Source organism: Macrotis lagotis, chromosome 2, assembly GCF_037893015.1.
Source record: "Macrotis lagotis isolate mMagLag1 chromosome 2, bilby.v1.9.chrom.fasta, whole genome shotgun sequence".
Lineage (NCBI taxonomy): Eukaryota > Metazoa > Chordata > Mammalia > Peramelemorphia > Peramelidae > Macrotis > Macrotis lagotis.
In genome coordinates this window covers 190563032-190585381 of record NC_133659.1, presented here as the reverse complement: position 1 = coordinate 190585381, position 22350 = coordinate 190563032, and the positions used below count along the sequence as shown (strand labels likewise).

The 22350-nt window shown below is 41.1% G+C and overlaps 2 protein-coding genes and 1 long non-coding RNA gene across 5 annotated transcripts in view; 1 reads left to right on the top strand and 2 right to left on the bottom strand.

Annotated features, from left to right (window-relative positions):
- The window catches only part of PIP4K2B (phosphatidylinositol-5-phosphate 4-kinase type 2 beta), a 27026-nt gene extending 16571 nt beyond the window's left edge, over positions 1-10455 (bottom strand). The window contains exon 1 of one of the 3 annotated variants that reach the window (XM_074224074.1): positions 10201-10455. In XM_074224074.1, coding sequence (XP_074080175.1) covers positions 10201-10359 — 159 coding nt within the window. In that variant the 5' untranslated portion in view covers positions 10360-10455. Of the gene's footprint in view, positions 1-9729; positions 9957-10200 lie in introns of those variants that run through there. The other 2 variants (XM_074224073.1, XM_074224075.1) reach the window with 2 other exon arrangements.
- Positions 10033-13357, top strand: LOC141513857 (uncharacterized). Its single transcript, XR_012475895.1, has 2 exons — positions 10033-11706; positions 11832-13357. It is a non-coding gene; the product is annotated as an uncharacterized LOC141513857 (long non-coding RNA).
- The window catches only part of CWC25 (CWC25 spliceosome associated protein homolog), a 25612-nt gene continuing 15006 nt past the window's right edge, over positions 11745-22350 (bottom strand). Inside the window, exons 5-10 of the mRNA XM_074224076.1 lie at positions 19463-19590; positions 18507-18567; positions 17872-18053; positions 17347-17445; positions 13708-13869; positions 11745-13016 (exon numbers count right to left, since the gene is read on the bottom strand). Coding sequence (XP_074080177.1) covers positions 12902-13016; positions 13708-13869; positions 17347-17445; positions 17872-18053; positions 18507-18567; positions 19463-19590 — 747 coding nt within the window. The 3' untranslated portion in view covers positions 11745-12901. The remainder of the gene's footprint in view (positions 13017-13707; positions 13870-17346; positions 17446-17871; positions 18054-18506; positions 18568-19462; positions 19591-22350) is intronic.

Here is a 22350-nt window from a genome sequence, read left to right as displayed (position 1 = left end):
GTCACTCTTAACCCCATTGTCTTAAATAAATTTAAAAAAAGAAAAGAAAATCTCTCTGTAACTATTAAGTGCCAATCCAATGCAACATTGTTGTTACTACATTGCAAACTCTTTGAAGGCCCAACTTCAATCATTCCTCATCCTTCACAGCACCTAACAATAAAACCTTTGGGCAGATTAAGGGCTCAATATTTGTTGATAGATTCCCAATCCTACCCAGGTAATATGGGTATGTCACCTCACCTCTCTGGGACTCAGTCTCTTCATCCTTAAAATGTGTGGAAGCCCTATGAGTCTATTTCAATTGTGCTCATCTATTAAAATTTCAAGACTTGAAATTATTGTAGATCTCCTTAGATCTCCACCTGGTATCTGCTGCTTTGTGTGGCTTCAGTTGCAGGGGGGGAAAAAAAGCCCCTCCTAGGTTAAATTCATCACCTCTAATCTTATTACCAAGCTGCTATCTCAAGACTTGACTGACACCACCTTCCTCAGCCTTCTTTCCTCTCAGAGCACCAAATTCCTCCTAAAGCCTTTCTTAGACTCTGGATTCAGCTCACTCTATTTTGCATACATTGCCCTGCTGGTCTCAATGCCCTGGCTCCTCTGGTTTTCTTCCCCCCATTTTCCTGCTGGTGTTGTCCCCTCACATTAGAATGTAAGCTCCTTGAGGGCAGGGGCTGTCGGGAAGTAACAGTGATATCCAAGAGAGAAAAAAGAGCACCAATAAAATATTTTAAAAAGGAAAAGGCATTAATACTGAAGTCAGAAGTTTGATTTTTAGTTATTCCACATATGATAGTAGGTAAGTAATTTCACCCCCTCAGCTATAAAATGAAGTTACCATCTGAGCTACACACCTGCCAGGGCTGCTCGGTGGAAGGGATTTTTTTTTATTCATTGTATTCCTAGGGTTAGCATGGTGTCTGACATGGCACTTAATAAATGTTGACTGGATTGGACTGGACTTGAAGTTGAGGGACCTGGGAAGACTCTGTTATCACATTAGCCAAGTGGTTTAATCATTCTAGGTCTCATTTTCCTTATATGAAAAGAGGGGGAATTGTAAAGGATTATAGGATAATAAATCTCAGAATAACTCTTTAAAATTTTAAATAGATTTTTATTGATGTCTTTTATTTTTATATAATCTACATTTCTTTCTAGATCCCTTGCTCAAGAGCCAGCCCTCATAACAAAGAATTTTGTTTTTAAAGAGAAAGAAAATTCAGTAAAACTAATTAACATATCAAAAAAATAATCTCATATGCAATGTTACAACACGTGGACTTCTACCTCTGCAAAGGTGTCTTCTCAACCCTTGTTTGGGACCAAGTTCGTTCTTTATAAATTTGAAACACCTGAATAGCTCTTTTCTATTAATGGAAAAACAATTAGAAATATGAGACAGAGAAATATGGAAAGGTGTATCATGTTTGGCATGATCCTTTACAAATTGGATAAGAAAGTAGTGTATTCAACTCCATCATAAGGTCAGGCTGGAGAAAAGAACAAAAATCTGGATAAAGGGATACCTCCCATAGAGAAAGTTCTATCAATTTACCATACTCAGGTATTCTTACTTAAATCATCCCATTCCTTTCATCCTCCCCTTGCCATCAATGAACCAAGGAATGAACCAAGACACAGAAGACTAGAATGTTAAACAGGGTGGGATTCCCACTGGTGCAGAGGAGAAAGGGCTGGGTCAATGCACTTGTCTCATCTCCAAGAATCCTCTTCCCACTGTAAAACAGACTAGGTAGCCATAGATGTTTGCCTGCCTCACTTCTCCTGAGTATAAGCCCAGACGCCACTAATGCATTCTGGATTTACCACTGTAACAGAGTCATGACTAATGGATCTAGGGTCAGAGTACTGTATCTGCCAGGTGATTTTTATAGAAATCATTCTGCTATCTGTGTGGCCCCTTGTTGCAACAACAACAACAAAAAAACCCCAAAAACCCAAACCCAACCTAGAGTCATTAAGATTCTTCTAGGAATCTTAGAAATGGCATTTAATTTGCCACTCTTTTTATGTTTCGAATCCTTTTCTTTGGAAAAGTCCCAGGAAGTTCATGTGACTCAGCTTGGGAGGAATCCTGCATTCCCAGAAATGAGAAAGGCCCAGACTTCATTTTATAAGTGTGGAAACTGAGACAAAGGACCCAGCAAAGAACTGGCAATCAGCTATGTGCCATATCAACTCCCAGAAGCAAGGACTAGGTACTCCACACCTATACCACCAGCTAAAACCTTAGTGCTTGCCCCAGTAAGAAATGAAATGAGGGGGACAGCTAGGTGGCGCAGTGGATAAAGCACTGGCCCTGGAGTCAGGAGTACCTGGGTTCAAATCCGAACTCAAGACACTTAATAATTACCTAGCTGTGTGGCCTTGGGCAAGCCACTTAACCCTATTTGCCTTGCAAAAAAAAAAAACCCAACTTAAAAAGAAATGAAATGAGAAGATATCTTAACATTCAGAGAGCTTGGAAGTCCTCTTTGCTGCTACCTTTTGGTGAACTTGCCTGCTAAGCCTGAATTCTGGCTAAAACCATTCCAATTTTCCTTATTTCTATACCAAAAGAAATAGCATATAATCAATTTTATTTCCTTTTCCATTTCTCCCATAAAACCTGACTCTCAGAAATGCTGAGGGCAAGAAGTGTATCTAAAGAGGTCCTAGATTCTAATACAACTTGTCTCTTTTCAAGCGATCTCCCCATCTTGGGGAGAGCATTTAAATACCTAAAGAGTAAAGGCTTGTGGACTTTATTATGGGACCAAAGTGATATCACCTTCTCATTTGCCTGACTTAGCAAAACCATGTTCAGGAATACCAATTTTATCCATATAACTGTATCTCTCCTAAGAGTTGAGGTGGGTAATAAGGGCCACAGTAAGGGTAATTATGTGCAAGAAAAGAAACAACTCCCCTCTTGATTATTATATACCATCAAATGGTGTTTTGGCATGGACAATTGAAACAGATAATTCATACATCTAGTTTCGGGTCACAGAAGGAAACTATCTCTATCATTAAAGACCTTTTCTCCTCTCCTCAAGGCTTCCACTCTACTCTCACTTCCCAATCTCTCAGCAGAGGATCAGATGCTCTGAGAAAAAAGTCCATTTTCTCTGAACTCCCCTTCCCCCAATCTAACTCTTCTCTTTGACATTATCCCTTTGTTCTCTTTCCTCCTTTATTCTAATCTTGGAGGAAATGGTGGCCTTTCACTTTGTTAAACTCAAACCTGCTACTCCTACTCTTGATCCCATCCTCTCATTTACTCCTTGGAAGAATGTCCTATCAGTCACTCTTTCTTTCTAGTCTTTGCTCTCTATTACTGGCTCCCTGCTACCTAGAAACACACACAGGTCACTGTCATCCCTAAAATCCCTCATTTGACACAACTATCACCTTAAGCCATTGTCCTCTACTCCTTTTAAAAGAAAAAAATTGTCTAGACTCCTTTGCCTTCATTTCCAACTCACTTCTCACTCTCTTCCCTTGTCACCCATAATCTGACTTCAAATCTCATCATTCAACTGAAATTTATTTCCAGCACACGGACTTCAGACCTCTAGTATGAACTTGTCCTTTTACAGATGAGAAAACTAAGGCTAAGGATGGTTGTTTGCCCAAAGTCACACAGGCAAACAACCATCCTTAGCCTTAGTTTTCTTGAAAACAGTATTTAAACTCGGATATTCCAGAACCAGTACTTTTCCCACTATGGATGCTGCTTCCCATTAATCTCTCCAAAGTTATCCAATGACCATTTCTGAGTCTTCAGTTTCTTTTCTTCTCTGCAACAACTGATGTTGATGACCAGTCTCTTCCTTAGACACTTCCTCACCTCAGGGTTTCCAGCTTCCCTTATCTACTATTCCTCAGTCTCTCTTGTTGGACACATCCTTCCAATCATCCATCTTCTACCACATATACCCATGGCTCTATCCTGCACCTTCTTTCTCTACACTTTCTCATTTCATGACTTGACTTGATCAGTTCCCATGGGTGTAGATATCTCATAGTTCTAGATAGTCAGTCTTTCTCCTCACTCTAGTTCTGTATTACCTGCTGGAATTTTCAAATTAGATGCCCCACAGGCACCTCAAACTCAACAAGTCCAAAAGAGGATTCATTATTTTTTCTTTCAAATCCATCACTATTTCTGTTGAAGATATCATCATCCTTCCGAGCACAAGTCTTCACACTCCCTCATTCATATCCAAATTAGTTGCCAAATCTTGTCATTTCTTCCCTTCACTTAGTAGTCTTCAAAAAATTTGATAACAATCAAATTTTTAGTGATTATTTTTATTCAAGGATGGGCTGAACTAGATCACCTCTGAAGTCCCCTCTTGCTTTTCTATGTTGTGATTTTGTATTATAAGACTATGTAAAGGCAGACCTCTTATAAGTCAGTCCCAAACAATGACATTTCCCAATAATGAAATTAGCACATTATAAATGAAAACCCATTGAAACATTACAGGACCTTGTTTTACGAATGTTTGCTTGACTATTTGAAATGTATATCAAATGATCTAATCAGGGAACCAATTGGGTCCTCTAACTTTGTTTCTCATAGTACTATTTTCACAGAACCAATTAAAAACATTAAATAAGATGGACTTTCATGTGATTAAATATAAAAACAAACATCCAGACTAAGTTCTGATTAGGAAGGAAAGATCAGTGTGGGTTAGAGTGGCCAGGGAAGAATCCATGGAAGAAAGAAGACATGAGCAGGATCCTAAAGATTGAGTGGGAATGAAAACACAGAGTCTGAGAGTAGACATTATGGCAGAACAAGAAGTGAAGATGAAAGGAGGGTGGAAATGAGCACACAGAGCTGAGCAAGCATTGAGTAAACTGACCTGGCAGAAGTAAAAGTCTCTTACCAAAAAACAAAGGATAAGGTTAGACAACCAAGATATTAAGCCTAGAATTTTATCAATATGACATCTGAGACTCAGAAGGGGAAAGTAATTTATCATGTTCCCATAACCCCAGAACATAGCCAGAAACAAGAACTAGGTTTCTGAACTACTGTGGTATACCATAATTCAGTACAAAGGAAAGGCGCTGGAGTCAGAGGACATGGGTTCAAATACTGTCTCTGATGCTTATTACTTATATGACTTTGTGCTTTCAATTCCATGAACCTCAGTTTCCTTATCTGTAAAATAAGAAAGGTGGACTAGATGGTCTCTAAATCAATGATTCTATATGTCTCTAGGTGGGGCCAGACTGTGATAAAGGTATTTAAAGATATTAAAAGTTCAACATCTTCTGATCAACATTCATTCTATAAGAAGTAGGGTATCACTGTAGGAAAGAACATGCTAAAGGTAGTATTTTAATCTTCTCCTTGCTAACCAAAACACTTCTGAGTCAACTTCCCTCTTTTTTTGAAATGTAATAAAAATACAAGTAGGACGAAAAAATCTATTATATTCCAAAATAAAATATTAGAACAGAGAGGACTTTATTCAATCACAAAACCTCATGAATCACCATACATAAAGGCATGGATGGGTAAAAATCTGTTCTAGTGGAAAGAATATTTACACTGGTGAAACTGAGGATTCCTTTGGAATATTGTTTTTGGCCTATCTGCACCACCAACAAGCTTAAATCAATATGAATATATCATGAAACAACCAAATATGAACCAAAGAGGAGACCTTGGTCACGAGATTCCATCCTTCCAAAAACTACTTCTCTGCCTCACAGCATCATTTTAGCTGTTCTTCAAATAGCTTCACTGGGTATCCAGGGGACAGAGTTCTAATGCTGACTCTGTAAAAGGATCACTATTTTTGATATGCAAAATACTGGACTTTACTGTGGATGAGAAAATTCAAGAAAAGAGCTTGGAGACTGAGAAGATAAAAATATTTGGAGAGACCTAAAACATGAAAACTAAAGAAGGACTTTTGCTAATCAGATGAGATCTCAGTTTATCTTTCCTTGGCTTTCTATTCCCTGATTTCTGCCCTTTTCTGGGAGATGTCAGGCACTGGAAGCTTCACAAAGGAATACAAATGGGTAAGATTATTTTTAAAAGGCATAAGAGTTGGAGAAGACAAATGGAATGGTTCTGAATCAAAACCAATAAAAAAAAAAGTAGAGACAAAAAAATGGGAAAAGGAATAATAAAGAGCTGCCTGAGATGGGGTCGGAAATGGCAGAATGGGGATAATAAAGCAGAGGTATCTTGCTTCAAAGAGCACTAATTAGGAAGAAGAGATGCTTAACTCTTAATTCTGGGGAGAAACTAATCAAAAATAAAATGCATAAAGCCATGAAAATGGTCACCTTGAGGCAGAGATCTGAACCCTTAAGTCATACAAATAGGCCTTGAAAGGTTTGAGATCCTTTCATTCTTCCAAAGATTTAAAAGATTTCTCAAGAAGCTGACCAGGCCACAAGTTTCCTTACCTTCCAATCTACTACTTTAGGGATTGTCCTATCCACCTTATATATGTCCCTTTAACTGCACATTTCCACAACAAGCACTGCTTTGTTCAACTACTCCCACCCTGTGGCTGCTATAGATTCCAACAATCAATATGTTTCACATTTTTCCTCTGGAAAGCCAATTGGCTTTCTGTGGTACCCATCCATGTTAAATTTACTACATTCCTATTAGGCATAATGCTGGGCCTATTTATCTCAAAATTTCTGTACTCTTTCTTCTTATCTCTTTTTGAGGAACAAATAACCAGGTATTTTAGGAGCCATGAAGTTATGTGGTAATATGACCCGAAGGTAAAGCCATAGCTATCCTTAATACCTATTACATTGTCTATTCCAGACACCATTATAATCCTGAGGCCACTTTCTGCTAGGGAGACATCATAGGTATAAATTAATGAGACATTTAATAATCAAAGAGGTCCTAGAATTGACCATTAAACTGCTTTAATTCAATTACCTCATTTTGAAGATTCGACAATTGAGAATGGAAGGGACCTCCTCTTCCCTTTATAACATGGCTGACAAGTGATCCCCCAGCTTTGATGAAGGACTTCTAAAAAGGAGTAACCTGTTTTCTTAGGCAATCCATTCTCACTCTGAGGTAGTTTTAGTTAAAACCCTTTCAAGAGGCCTAATCTGCCTCTTTGCCCTTACCACCCAATATTCCTAGTTCAGCTTTCTGGGTCTAAAGCAGACCAAGTCTGATAGTTATTCCACAAAATAATCTTTCACACACTTGAAGATAGCTAACAAGTCTCTCTACATCTTCTCATCTTCAAGGAAGGCATCCCTGGTTCCTTCAGGGGATTCTTGTGACCCCAAGGTCCTTTACCACCTCACTGGCCTTTTCTGGTTATTCTCCATCTTATCAATGTCCTTTCTATTATAATGACTCCCAGAACTAATCCTAATAACCCAGTTGTGATCTGTTCAGGGAAGACAGTAGTAAGACCAGGACCATCCCTAGTCCTGAACACCATGCTTATAAAAAAAATGCAGTTGAGTACAACATTCACTTTCTTGGCTGCTATATGCCATCATGGATTCCTATTGTACTTTATAAGCTCCTAAAAGTTCAAGACTTGCTAACTAGCTAGGCCTCCATCTCATACTTAACAAAACTGATTATTTTAACTTTTTTTTTGCCCCCTGCCATATGTCAACTTACTACATGTGGCCCTTTTTAAATTCTAACTCTGCCCTCTTCATTTGATTTCTCTCCCAGCTCTGTGAAATTTGCAAATTTGATTAACTTTTTTTTTTTATTAATGACTGATAAAAACAGAGATAGCATGCTAACAGCACTGGGTCACAGGAAAAAAAAAGCTCCTTGGAGATTTTTTACTAGAAACTTCCTTCCAAACTAAACTCTGAACTATTATTGACTCTCCTTTGGGTCCAGTTATTCACCTGGCTCAGAATTCACCTAAATGAACTGGTTTCTATCTCATTGCACTCCATCTTGTAGCCAACAATTACACAAGACATCTGATAAAATGTTTTGCTTAAATCTTTGTCACCCAGGAAGCTAAAGAAGCTTTAATAGAGGAAGGAGTCACTCTTTTCTTCTTAAATAATTTATCTTCTAAGGATGGACACATATAATCAGGTGAAATTTAGTTCCAAGTCTCCTCAAGATTCTATAGTATTCTGCCAATATCATCTGGGGAGAAGTATTCTCCCTATTTCACAGCTAGGAACACTGAAATCATGAGAGTTCCTATAATCTGAGATGCAATTACACAACAGGAAGATTCATCCAGCCTGGTGAAGGCATGGAGCCTGTGTGGTTCTCCAGAGATCTAAATTCTACCTAAAAACATGGGCCTTCATTCAAACTTCCAGAGCCAGAAGACAGGAATCTAAAGAAACTAACAAAGGAGATGGGAACCAATAAGACTTTCCTAATGACTATAAGAGTTAATGGAGTTAACTTGTCTGTCATTCTGATGCTTCCTTAGATCCTGTGTGTATTTACAAGCACAACTTTAAAACTTCCTGCCAATAAGTAAAAATAACTTACCAAGCTTCTTCAGCAATATCAAGACAATTTCCATTTGCCCTTGACCAAATGAGTGTATTCCAATTCCCTGATGTAAGACAATGAAATATGCCAAAATAAACATATCCACTAGACAATACTGGCTCTGACCTCACTGGAGACCCCTTACTCTTTCTTGTGACCCTGGAAAAGTAACTTTGCCTGAGACTTAGTTTTCTACCCCTTTCATAAAATAAGGAAGCATATTATATGATCTTTGACTTTCTAAGATTATTTCTAAGATCTTTCAATTTTCTACATAAAGATGCTGTTGATGACTAGACTCAGAGTTGTCAAAGAATATTATCAAAGGAAAATAAACCACAAATCCAGATGAAGATGAAGTCTACTTCAAGACCTGATCTGACCACTATCCCTGGTTGACCCTGAAAAGCAGGGTGATCAAAATTTCATAGCCACTCTTAGTTTGGAATTACATGCAAACAGGATATCTGGCCTAAAGAAGCTCCTAACAGTCTGGCAGTTTGAGCCTATAAACCTATATGGACATCCACTGTGAAACAAAAACTTTTCCCACCCTGCCTGTGTTAAAAACATGCATACTTTTTAACTGCATATTTTTTTTTCATCCTCAATAAGATCAAAACCCCTGGATCAGACTATATGTAGTCTATCAGTCAACCAGCCAGTCTTCTCCTTTGGAGAAAGGTGAAAAAATCCCACCGGGTTCTATATCCACTTTTGCACTTCTCAGTTAACATGGTGGTTTCCAACAATCAGACAAGTAATCAGGAAAATTGAAATTTAGAGAGGGGTCAAAAGGTAGTAAAGAGAAGGGTCAGCTCCCCTAATTCCCTGCTCTATCATCTGACAACAAGGATAGACTAGTGGGTGTTTAAATAAAATGAAAACAAGAAGAAAGAAAAGGGGCCTTGGATAATCAGTTTTTGAACTAAAGGGTCCCACAGATATCTAGGTTAGCTGACTTCAGCACCTTGCTGCCATCCCATTCCTAGGTAGAAGTCTTGGAAAGGGAAGTCACGGACAAAGGAAGCCAGGGGTGAGATATTTTGCATCGGTGTTTTTCTGACCATATCACTTCCCACCTAAGGCTGAATCCCTGGATTATGGTCTAAGTAAAAATTTAAAATAGACAGCATTTTGGCATGACAGCTGGTGAAAAGACACAAAAGGAGGGGTTCCTTCTGGTCCTCATCATCATCAGGTCTCACCTCTCTGAGAATCAGTTGTCATCCTTCCCTCTCTCTACTCTTTCCTACAGAACCACGGCAAGAAGAAAGGGGCGAAGAAAGATCCTATCGAGTGGAACGTGCGGACATACTTCTGTACCCAACACATCCCATTCTGCCGGGAGGAAAAGGGAGGCTTGAGGGAAATCGGCGTCTCCGCAGAGGTGCTTAAGGCAGGCCGGGGTGATGGGAAACTTTGTGAAGTCACAGCATCGGAGAGGGCAGGGTCAAGCCCACGCCCCGCTGCCCACGAGCCGCCCACGCCGCCCCACGCGCCGAGGCGCGGGCAGAGGCGGGCGCTGCGGCGGCGGCCCCGGCCGGGCCTCCCCGGGGCGCTCCGGCCTAGGGGCGGCCGCGCACGTCAGTCGCGGTGCATGTGGGGGTCGCGGCCTCCCGCGCAGGGCGGGGTGCATGCGGCGGCGCAGGGGCCGGGCCGTGGGGGCGGGTGCTCACCGTGTGGTTGGCGCCCCACATCAGCACGCTCAGGATCGGCTCGCTGGCTCGGAACAGCTTCACTTTCTGGCACACGAAATGCTTCTTCTTGGTCTTGGTCTTGCTGGCGCTGAGCGGCGCCACCGCCACCGCCGCGGCGCTGGTGCAGTTGGACGACATGCCCGGACGGCGGCGGCGGCGGCGGCGGCGGCAACGGCTCCCGAGCCCGCGGCCCGACGCTCCTCCGCCGGCCCGACTCCCAGCCCGGCCGCGGCGCCCTCACCGCCGCATGGTAGCGCCCGGCCCGTTACCTCCCCCCCGCCCCCGCCCCCGTGGTGCCGTCCGCGCCAGGCTCCGCCCCCCCTCCCGCCCCGGGCGCCGGGGCGTCCCGCTACCTACCCCGCCCCCGCCCCGCCGGCACCGCCCGGCCCGGGGAGGCGGCGGCCCTCCGCGCTGCCGCCTGACAGCGCCCGGCCCGGGGCGGCGGGGCCTCCGCGGGCCCGAGCGAGGAGGGGGGCGGAATGAGTGGGCGTCGCCGTCCGCCGCCGGGGGGCTCCCCCGCCCCGGCCCTCCGGAACCCCGCTTTGGCTCCTGCCCTCGGTTTGACGCGCCAAGATGGCGGCAATTGCCGCGGCTCGGGAAGGGGAGGCGGGGGCTGAGCTGCGAGGAAAGTGGGACGTACCATCCCCACCCCGAGGGAGGCAGGCAGTGGAGAGACTGGAAAACCGAGGGCCGTCTCCCCCCGCTATGTCCACGCATGGGTCGTCCCACCCCCTGGACGCAGGGCGTGCTCCGCCCGCGGGGCACGCCCCTTCCCCCAGGGCCAATGAAGAGAGGAGACCGGGAACTCTGGGTTTTATGAATGGGTCCGGCCTCCGCCCACCTGGGCCGCCTTTCATCTCCCGCTAAAACAGGCCGAGGAGGGACCTTCGGCGGAGGAAGTCCTCCCGCTCTCAGGCCGGCTGCCTCAACTGTGCCTCCCAAGGGAAGAATCTCCTCCCCGAACCTACACAACTGAGCGGTCAGATAAGATACAGGTGCTGCTGCACACCTCACAACCGAGAGAGCCGGCGGCTGAAGCGGCCTGTGCCGGGCCCCACCTCCCTTTAAACTTTACATCTGACAGGGAGATATATATATATATATAGTGCTCCAAGAGTCTTTTTGCAATTTTTCGAGCTATAAAAGCCACCCTGTTTTTGATTGAAATTGTGCTTGTGACTATATAACAGAGACTGAGAGAAGAGTAAAATTCTAGCCTTAAACCTAAGGCACTTAAAACAGATGAAATTAAAATTCCATAGCTTCTCTGTTAGAAGATGGTTGAAACAGCCAATATAGAAATAATCGGAATTAAATTCAGCATCAGGATAAAAAATGAAGGAATATTTCTGCTTTGGATGAAAAGTGACTTAGAAAAACAAGAAACCCTGATGGTCAAGGCTTGAATGCCCCCCCTTGCCACTTACCACCACTCTGGGCTCCATTTGTACAATGAGGGGGGATTAGACCAAATGGCATTTAAAGGTTCGATTCCAGCTCTAATTCCAGCTCTAATTCCTTTACTATCATTTGAAATACACTTGTCAAAAGGAGAGGGGGGGGAAAGGTGGGTATCTCATTCATTAAAGTTTCACTGTATTTTCTTCTAGCTGACACCAACTTTAAACATCAACAGTGTACCAATATCACAACAATGTACCAATATCATCATAAAAGGAACACAAGAAAATAGAATTTCTACTTTATTTTCTTTTAAAAGCCAGGAGGCATGTTGGCAGTTTGGTTGTACCTCTGGAACCATAAGCTTCACATCCAGAGACACAAAGTGATCCATCTGTAAATGGGTTAAGGCACTGTGGGAAGTGCTTAAACCATCCCAGTTACACAAAAGAGAATGCTGCCCTGTGTGACAGTATTATTTGGTATCCATAGTTCAATACAGTAATAATATATCAAAAATCACTTCTCAATGGGATGTTCAGACAAAAATAACTTTAAAAAGAACTTTAAAAAATTATACATTTGTACATATACACACTATGCTGCTGTAAAATTTTAAAGACCAAATAGTTTATGAGTTCATTTGGTGCTTTTTAGTATTGTTTCTCTACCTCTTTGGCTTTCCTCCCTGAATTCCATTTTTCCTTCTCTGGCTTTTCAAACCAAGCCGGCACTGGTCTGTCTCAAATTAACTTTCAAGACATATTGTAACACAAGCCAGGAACCTTGATTCTATCCTTTTTGCTACTCAGATAAAGAGGTCCACAAGTGATCTGATAGATTTTCATATAGATCTATATAAATGCAGTTCTATATATAAATACATATTTAGTCTGGTCTGAAAAGGAATGGATCTGATGGAAAAGGCAGGCTCAGAGTAAATTACAGAACTAAAGTCAGGACCATGAATAGCTCTACAAAATGGTAGGAATCTCTGGGAGCACTGAAACAAAGATGGGCACCTCCTAAGGAAACTGCAAAATCCAAACTCTGAAATACACAACAGAGGAGGCAGTCAAAGAACTGATATTGTACACAACAGGGTCCTCCTCCCTATTTTGTGAGATGTTAGCTGTCCTCAGGAATGATTGTATAGAATCATTTTGAGTCGTGGCCATCTGACATCCTTGGAAGTCAACTCAACTCTTATAAAGAGGATTCTTTAAGGAGCCAGCAGCTTCACTGGAAAACTCAGGATAATCAGCATAAAAACCATATTTCATCTCTTCATGAAGTTCTTTTCCAAAGCAGCTGAAGTTCTCTGCAGGGAGTAGATGTTGCGCTTGACCCTATCCTCTAAGGAGGAGGTGGATGTACTTTCTAACTTCAACTGGCTGTGGAGGAGTTGAGAGAAACAAGTCAAAAACATCCTTTCTAATTGACCAACTCTCTGGCTGGGTCATGATAAGAAGCAAGATTCTGGCTACCATAAATTAAACAGACTTTTAAAAGCCCACACATAACTTGCAGCACTCCATCTGGAACTACATACAAATGGGTGAAGCAGCAGATTTTTTTTTCAAGTACCCATAAGAGAAAATTTATCTGCAAAGACCCAATAGAAAAAGATTCTCAAACCAATGAAATCCCCAAATTTAAAAGGGCTAGAAAGTATTAATTTAGAAACATCCTCTTCTAACCACAATAAAATCAAATACATCCTGGTCTGGTCAGAGGTCTAGACCCTTTTTTTATTTTTATTTTTTTAGGTTTTTGCAAGGCAAATGGGGTTAAGTGGCTTGCCCAAGGCCACACAGCTAGGTAATTATTAAGTGTCTGAGACCGGATTTGAACCCAGGTACTCCTGACTCCAAGGCTGGTGCTTTATCCACTACGCCACCTAGCCACCCCAGTCTAGACCCTTATTAACAGTGGTCTGGAAGCTGAGTGCCAGAAGCTAAGGTTTTCCTTCTGGGTCAAGACACAAGGGTACCCTCCCATCCTCACTGAGCCACCCTGTCCCCCCAAAATTCAAGGAATATGTCAACAGTCTGGGGGGACAGAACTGGGGACAAGTCTACTCACTGGATGAATTTCCCATCCCGAGAGTCCAACTTCTCCAGCTTCCTTTCCCTTTCATCTTCCTTTTCATGCCTCTTGAGGGTGTTCAGCCTTTCTTCCTCCCGCCACTTGGCATTCTCCATCATTTCTTGCCGTTTTCGCTCCAATTCCTCTGCTGAAAGTTTTCTGTGAACAAAACCACCTGTCAGATCTACCTTTTCCCATCTGGGAACAATAGAGAAAGCCAGGTTCACCACACATTTAGCTTGTTTGAAATTCCTTTTTCATCTCTCATAAACTCCCTAATTTAATGATGATCTGAAAAAGCATAGCACTGTGGACCATTCTGAATCAAATTAAAGACTTATTTTTAGAGTCATTCAGGAAAAGTCAATCATCAGTAAGTCTTTGGAATGATTTAAGAAATGAGTATGGGGTGGCTAGGTGGCACAGTGGATAGGGCACTGGCCCTGGAGTCAGGAGTACCTGAGTTCAAATCTGACCTCAGACACTTAAAAATTACCTAGCTGTGTGGCCTTGGACAAGCCATTTAACCCCACTGCCTTGCAAAAACCTTAAAATAAAAAAGGAGTACAAGAACAAAAATGAAGGTACCAAATTCAATCATAATATAGTGGTTAGTATGGTGCTTTATATATTAAACACTCAAATATTTCTTTAATTAATGAACATCTCAAAATTTACCTTGTTTTTAGCCATAAAGAAAATTTGGAAATAGTTGGGTATCTGGAGACAAGATACTATTTAGGCCTAAACTAGAAATCAAGTGGCTTGAAAATTTCAACTTAGTTCCTGTCATTCTACATTCCAAATTACACACTATTCTTCCCAGTGTTCTAAAGAAGCAAAGAAAAAAATCTATCTCAGAGAGCTCAAACTCTGCTTAATGAAGTCTGGAGTTTCCATAGTCTAATTCTATAAGGAAAGGGTTTATACTCTGGACAATGGAAAAAAATACCAGACTTCAAATCAGTGGACCTTGATTCTAGTTTCAGGTCATCCACTTAACTGGTGTCACCTTAGGCAAATCACTTTTATCTATGCTCTAACTAGCATGCAAGGTTGCAATAGTTAAAATTTAAGTTTTGAATGGAAGCAATCTTAAGTTGTCTCCGGAAAAAATTGCACTCACAGAATCATTAGAGTTAAAAATACTAAAGTATCCACCTAATTTTCTAATGATGCCAAATAAATGCAGTGTCATTATATACACATCCCACACAATAGTGAAATAAAATCCAATAGACAAGTGTTCCTGAGTGTCTCATTTGAAGATTCACAAAGGGAAATGATATGAGCTCCAATTATATTTAGGTAGGCTTCCAAGAGTATTTCTTTTTTTTCCCCAAGAATATTTCTAACTCTCCACAGCTCCCAAGACTGTCTGAGTGATGCACACCCAAGGGGTAATGTTAGGAAAGATTGAATTTAAATGTTTTCCTCTCTAAACCCGCCTCTCTTCCAAACTTTGCTTTTTCTTTTGAGAATATATCATTCTTCTAGTCACCCAAGTTCAATACTTCAGTTATGCGTGATTCTTCATTTTCTTACACCTCCCAGATCCAATCAGTTACCAAGTCTTATCAATCTACACGATATCATTTCTTACTTCTGTTTATCTTTATCTGTCACCTTAATTCAGACACTTACCACCTCTGACTACTGAAACAGCCTCCTGATTGGACTTCCTGTTTCCATTGTCTCCCCACTCTTCCACCCACCTCATTTTCAATTCAGTCACTATCCATAAATTAAAATAATTTTTCTAAGCATCAATCTAAGCACGCCATCTCTCTGCTCAAGAAATTTCAATGGCTCTCCTAACAAATACAAATATATATATTTAGGATTAAAAGCCTCACAATTTATATCCAGTTTACCTTTTCAGAATCATTTCACACCCCATGCACTTTGTACCTCATCACTCAAATGAAACTACTCTTCAAAGTTACCTATGATTTCCTAATTGACAAACTTGATGGATTCATCTCAGTCCTTCCTCTTGACCTGTCTACAGCATGTGACCCTGTTGATCACTTACAAGATACACTGGATCTTAGTTTTTCATGATCCCTCTCTCTCCCTCTTCTCTCTGCCTACTTCTCAGTTTCCTCCAACTTATCTTCATTCATACTCACTCCCTCCCACACTCCAACTAAAATCTATCCTTAAATTATATACTGGGCCCTCTTCTCTCTTTTCACTCTTATATGGTAACTTCATCAGCTCCCATCTGCTATGCAGATGACTCTCAGAGCTATATCATTGTCATAGTGTCTCTCCTGAGCTGCAATCCTACATCATATATCTACTGAATATCCTAAACTAAATTTTCCACAAACATCTCAAACTCAACTTTTCTAGTATGGTACTCTTTCTAATTTTCCTGGTTTGGTGGACCATCAGCCTTTCTATCACAAAAAGTTCAGAATAGTTTCCCTACCACCACCCCCACACCCACACCCACATATTCACTCAGCTATCAAGCCTTTACAAAATCTCTCATTCAAAAACCTTAACCACTCTTGACTAGACCTCTGTAATAGCAAAATTGGTCTCCTGCCTTCAGCCTCACTAATTCATCTTCCACAAAATTGTCAAAGTGATACCCTGACCAGCCTCTCCACTGCTCAAACTCTTAGGGTTTCCTATTACTTCCAGTATCAAATTAAACTGCTCTGTTTGGTTCTCAATCTCAATCTGGCTCAGTTACCTCTTTAGCATTATCTACATTATCTCCTTAACATAATCTATGGACTGAGCATCCCTTAGAACCATGTCTCATCTCCCATCCTTCAACTTTTGTAGATACTGTTCCCCATTCCCATGCTATACCCCACCTTCCATTCTTTTCACACTTAGGTGAAATATCACCCCTTGAGGCCTTCCCTATCTGAATTCCATTAGTATTCCAATCATATGCAGGCACAATCTCCCTCCAAAAAAATTATCTTATACAGACCTTTATATACATTGATGTTTATATGTTGTATCCCCCCCCCAAAAAAAAAGATTGCAAATTTATTAAAGGCAGGGACTGTTTAATTTCTTTGTATCATAAGAGCTTGGCACATAATAGAAGTTTAATAAATGTTTGATCAACTAACTGAAGCTAAAATTGCCTATATGCTATTGATTATATAGAAACCCAGCTTAGGTTCCTTCAAAACTTAACCCAGAAACTAAATCCTATGGAAGCCTTCTCTGATCCTTCTAGTGATTAGTTTTTCCTCCATTCCCAAAATATCTTACATTTATTTTACTTTCTATGTGCATCTGTTGATTTCACTTCCCTCTTAGGGGAAGAAACTTTTTCTTTTGGTCTAAGGACCCACAGAGATCTTTTAGCCATCTCTCCTAATGACAATATATCAAGTGTTATCCACACACTCTTCTACGAAACAATATCTGGTTTATGTCTTTAATTTTATGGCATCAAATTTTAACTGATTTTTGGCTAGCATCTCAGGGCAAAAAATTTTTAAAGAAAAAAAGTTTGGCCATGGGCATCTCTACAGTGCATAAGTTTTTGGAAATAGTGGAAAGAAAAAAAAATCCACATGACTTGCCAGAAAAAAGGTTATTACATAGATAAAATCTTTCTAGCTTGAACTGAGCTACCCTACTAGGCATCCAACTTACCTGGTGTAACCTGGAGCATGTCTTCTTTGATACCCTTCCTTTTTGGGGGAAGGGCTTTTAGTTCGGCCTCTTTCTTTCCTGTTTATTTTGGAACTGTGCCTGTAATCAAGGAAAGAGTCTTTTTCAGAAAGAGGGCCTAACTCCATGTCTCTGAAACCCTTGAAAGAAGAACTAACAGTAAGACAACTTGGGGAAATTACTCAGGGAGAGAAGAAACAGGAAGAAGGAAGGATAGTCTCTTAAAGAGAAAGCCACAGGGAAATACACAAGAGATGATAAAAACAGTATAACCCAGCCCTCAAAATACACTGGAATATAATATGTACCTATAAATTTATGGTTCCTCTGATTTTTAAATCCAAAATTAAGAAAAAAGCTAAATGGAACAAAAACAATAAGAGACAGCCATATATGGAAGTATAGGGAAACAGTAAGATATATGGATACCACTAATTCAAATAAAGTGTTTTGTACAGTCACTCTAATACACTCACTAGTTATTTTCCCATTAACTGACATACTTACTGTCTACTATGTTTAGGGGACCGTGACCTCCTGTCCCGGGTCTCAGTATCCCATGTGCCCTTCCTGCTGGGATGTTTTGGAGGTGACCGGGAGGTACTCCGTGACCTGGAATGATTCTTAAACCTGTGTGATCCCCCAGCTTTAGTTGCCAGAGGTCTCCGATCATGGTCAGTGTCTTTAATCTATAAGAAAGATAAAGCAGAAGAGTTCGGTGAAAATGAAGGAATAACCATATCATCTTATCTTTACAAAATTATTTTTAAGGCAAATACTGCCATGCAAATATAGGAACAACATTAACTTAAAAAGCAACCTGAAAACCTCATCCTCCTAACTACTTGCCTTTACCTCAACTCTCTCATACCCCAGGCCTAGGGCAAGGGCTAGAGGGGAATGAGAAACAAAGAACCCCAAATCACAGCTTTGACAATTTAGCATGTAATTCATGTGACTGTCCTGTCTGCCAAGAGACAGAAGTGCATGATGGAGGAAGATAGTTGTTCCTCAGGGTTACTTGTCCCAAATGTTTAGGCATCTTATTATCTTTTGTAACTATCAGATGCTAAAAAATGCTTAGTGCCACTTGAAAAAAAGTAGCATGCTGGCACCACTATGGGGGGAACCCAGATACCCACCTGTAAGCCATAACCTGGAATTTTGGGCAAAACAGGAGGGCTTGCCATTTTCTTTTGAGACCTAGGAAGAAATTTAAAGGCAAAAAAAAGGAGATAAATAACTGTATAAGGGAGGAGAGTTAGAAAGCAGTTTAATCTCATGCGCTCAAACATACTTCCTGCCCCCTCCATGGCCTTCTCACCTCCCCGTTATTACTTGGGAGTATGTTTCCCTATTTGGGTTTTCTTGGCTGGGAAGATGCATCAGTGCAATCTTGTTTTTCCTGTGAAAAATCGTGGGCCTGGCTCGACAGCCCCAACCCCCACTGGAGCACTTTCTCCCAGTCTAATGCTGCTATTCTGGAGGCTGACAGTGAGTCAGAGGCAGAGGTGCCTGATGCTATTCTCATGGGGGAGAGAGACAGAGTGGGCAAGAATGGGTGGATAAATGAAGACAAAAGAACAGAAATAAGGTCAGAGAAGTAAAAGAGCTTTGAAAGCTACAGGTAGATTTTATCATATACTTCAAAAGAAGCGTCTGGACAAAGTCATGTAAATCCTCTTTTTTTGTACTAAATAAATGCAAATGCCCATGCTATTTGGTATATAAGTTCTGAATAAAAATATATAAATTTTCAAATAGGTAGATTAGTCTGACAATAACTAATTTTTTATGGTTGGGCAATGGGGTTAAGTGACTTGCCCAAAGTCACATAGCTAGGTAATTATTAAGTGTCTGAGGCTGGATTTGAACTCAGGTCCTCCTGATTCCAGGGCCATTGTTCTACCCATTGAGTCACCTAGCTGCCCTGATTAGTCTGTTTAAAAAACAACAACCTATCCGGTAAGAATCAGCAGCTGAAAGACCTTGAGTCAAACACTGAGATGGTTTTTTTCTAACAAAAGGCCAGGCCCAGGACTCCACCCAGTGACACATAGGCTAATGGGGCAGTTGCAATCAATGCCTCTGCACACACCTTCCACGGCTCCGCTCCTCCTCACTGGCAGAGTGCTCACTGCTAGAGCTCCGATGCTTGTGCTTCTTATGCTTTTTTTTCTTTTCCTTCTTCTTCTTCTTCTCCTTCTTTTCCAGGCTCATTTGCAACTAGAGAATTCACAAAACACAATGTTGATTTCACCCCAGCTTTTATTCCTGACTCCAATTCCATGGACTCTCTGCAGTACCTGCCAGGCACAGGCAATCTGCCTTCCAGAAGAACTAGTACCAAACCCTTAACAGAATCAATACACCATTTATAAAGCCTCCACTTTGAGTGGGGCATGAGCTAGGTTCCTAGGATACAAGGATGAAAAGTGCTCTTGCCCTCAAGAAATTTCCATTCTACTAATCACATAACTTTTTTTTTAAGGTTTTTTTGCAAGGCAATAGGGTTAAGTGGCTTGCCCAAGGCCACACAGCTAGGTAATTATTAAGTGTCTGAGGCCGGATTTGAACTCAGGTATGTACTCCTGACTCCAGGCCCAATACTCTATCCACTGTGCCACCTAGCCGCCCTAAATCACATAACTTTTGTGCTTGTCAGCAGTATAAAATATTATCCAAGCTCCATGACTTCTAGGAGTTTCCAAGAACACACTAATTCCACTAAGGAGTTATTACTATTCATTACAGTGTGTTTTCACCAGCAAAGAAGATAGCAAACCTTCAACTACCAAACACTTTTTTGAATGATATTAGAGCAAAAAAATTCATCATTCTGTGGCCAACCTGGTGACAAAGCTACACTAGCCTTCAGAAAAAAGACTGTTCAAAGTTCATCCTCAAACATTTTCCAATCTAGTAGGGTCCGCCCAGAGGTAGTACACTTCTTTTAATGTGTCTCCATACCACAATGAGGCATCAGAACAGTACTTTCACACAGCACATCTTTCTCTTTAAGTCAACAGTAGCAATCTCTATTTCAAAAGATGAAGAAATTTGAGGCAGCTAAATGATATAGTACATAGTGCATCAGCCCTGGAGCCAGGAGGACCTGAGTTCAAATCCAGTCTCACATTTACTAACTATATGGAGCTATGGAAGTCACTTTTTAACCCCAATTGCCTCCAAAAAAATAACAAAACAAAAACATAAGATGAGGAAACAGAGGCTGCTGGAGATTGGAATTTACCCAGAGTCAAAGTGATAGAACCAGATTTTCAATGCTCTATTAATGCTGCCTCACAAGTATAAGATGGGGAGACAAGGATAAACATTGTTGTTCTGAAAAAACTGGGGGGGGGGGAAGAGGTGGGGCTGTTGTTTGTGAACTGCTGGTTCAATATGAGTCAGCAAAGTAATGTAGAAGCCAAAAAGGCAATTCCTTCTTGGGTCACATTAAGAGGGGTGTTCCTGGGTGGCTAGGTGGTGTAGTGGATAAAGCACCGGCCCTGGAGTCAGGAGTACCTGGGTTCAAATCTAGTCTCAGACACTTAATAATTACCTAGCTGTGTGGCCTTGGGCAAGTCACTTAACCCCATTTGCCTTGCAAAAACCTAAAAAAATATAAAATAATAAAAGAGAGGTGCTCCATTTGTCCTGTTTCTAAGGACAGCACAAGGAACAATGGGTGGAAGTAGCAAAGAAGCCAAAACTCCCTAATAAGGAGAGCAGCACAATAGTGTAATAGACAACTAAGAGGTGGCAAGATACCCCTCCATGGAGGCCTTCTAGCAGAGGCTGGATCATTATTTGTCAGGTATGGGATAGTAGGGAAGTAAGAGGTTAGATTAACCACAACAATGCCTTCCAACTTTCCAATTATATCTGATTCCCACTGAGGCAAGGCAGTGGCTGAAATGAGTAAGAGTTGAGGGCTCTGTCAAAAAATTCAGCAATTAGATTTCAATCTGCTGAAAAAAACAGCATGATCAATTGTTAAACAGGAATAGGGAGTCAAGAATAGGGAAACTTAGAAGGGAGGCAGAAAAAAGAAAAGATGAGCTTAGTTGTGGACATAAGGGGTTTAAAGATGACTCCAGGACATGCAGTTTGAAGTGATCAATAGGCAACTGGGAATGTGGGGCATGGAGAAACTAGGGTTAGCTATGTGTATCTAAATGCCATCTACTTAAGAAATTTTAGTTAAACTCATGGAAGCTACCTCTTTTACCAAGGAAATTATGGCACACAATGCCTTTCCCCCACCCCCCCGAACCAAAAATTAGATAAAAGAATCATGCTTTTCTAAAAATGTACTCAGAACAAAATCTGACAAAATACAATGAACTTATTAAAGTCAAAGCATATACCCTGCCTTCTTTTTAACAAATGGCAAACAACTAAAATAAAAGACTACACTCAGTATCAGTACATATCATTCATGGGTTTTGCTTAACCATTTCAGAGACAGTCAGTACTCTACTGGCCTGGTTATGACTTTGTTGGGGTTTATATGCTTTGGTGAAAAAAGTTAATCTAGTTAAAAACATAGTCACCTGAAGATATACATTCTCAAAGGACACTGGTCAAAAAAAGAAAAAAAGAATAACATTGGTTTAGGTGGACTCTGAGGTTTCTGCCAGATCTAGATCATAAAATTTTCTTCTGACAGAATAGGTTCTTTTATGAAACAGTCTGTGACCCAGGCAAACTGGTCGTCTCATTATTTCTCATATATCACTCCACTTCTCCTGTCTTCTTGCCCAAAATGTACTCTCTCTTCACCTAAATCTCTTTCTTCCTTCAAGATGAAGCTTAAACACAAACTTTTCCTTTCCTGTTATTGCAAACTCTAATGTTCTCCCTTCCAAACTACCTTGTATAATTTTTTTGTGACTTATCCAGGATCACATAGCTAGTAAGTGTCTAAGGCTGTATTTGAACTTAGGTCCTCCTGACTCCACAGCCAGTGTTATCCAACAG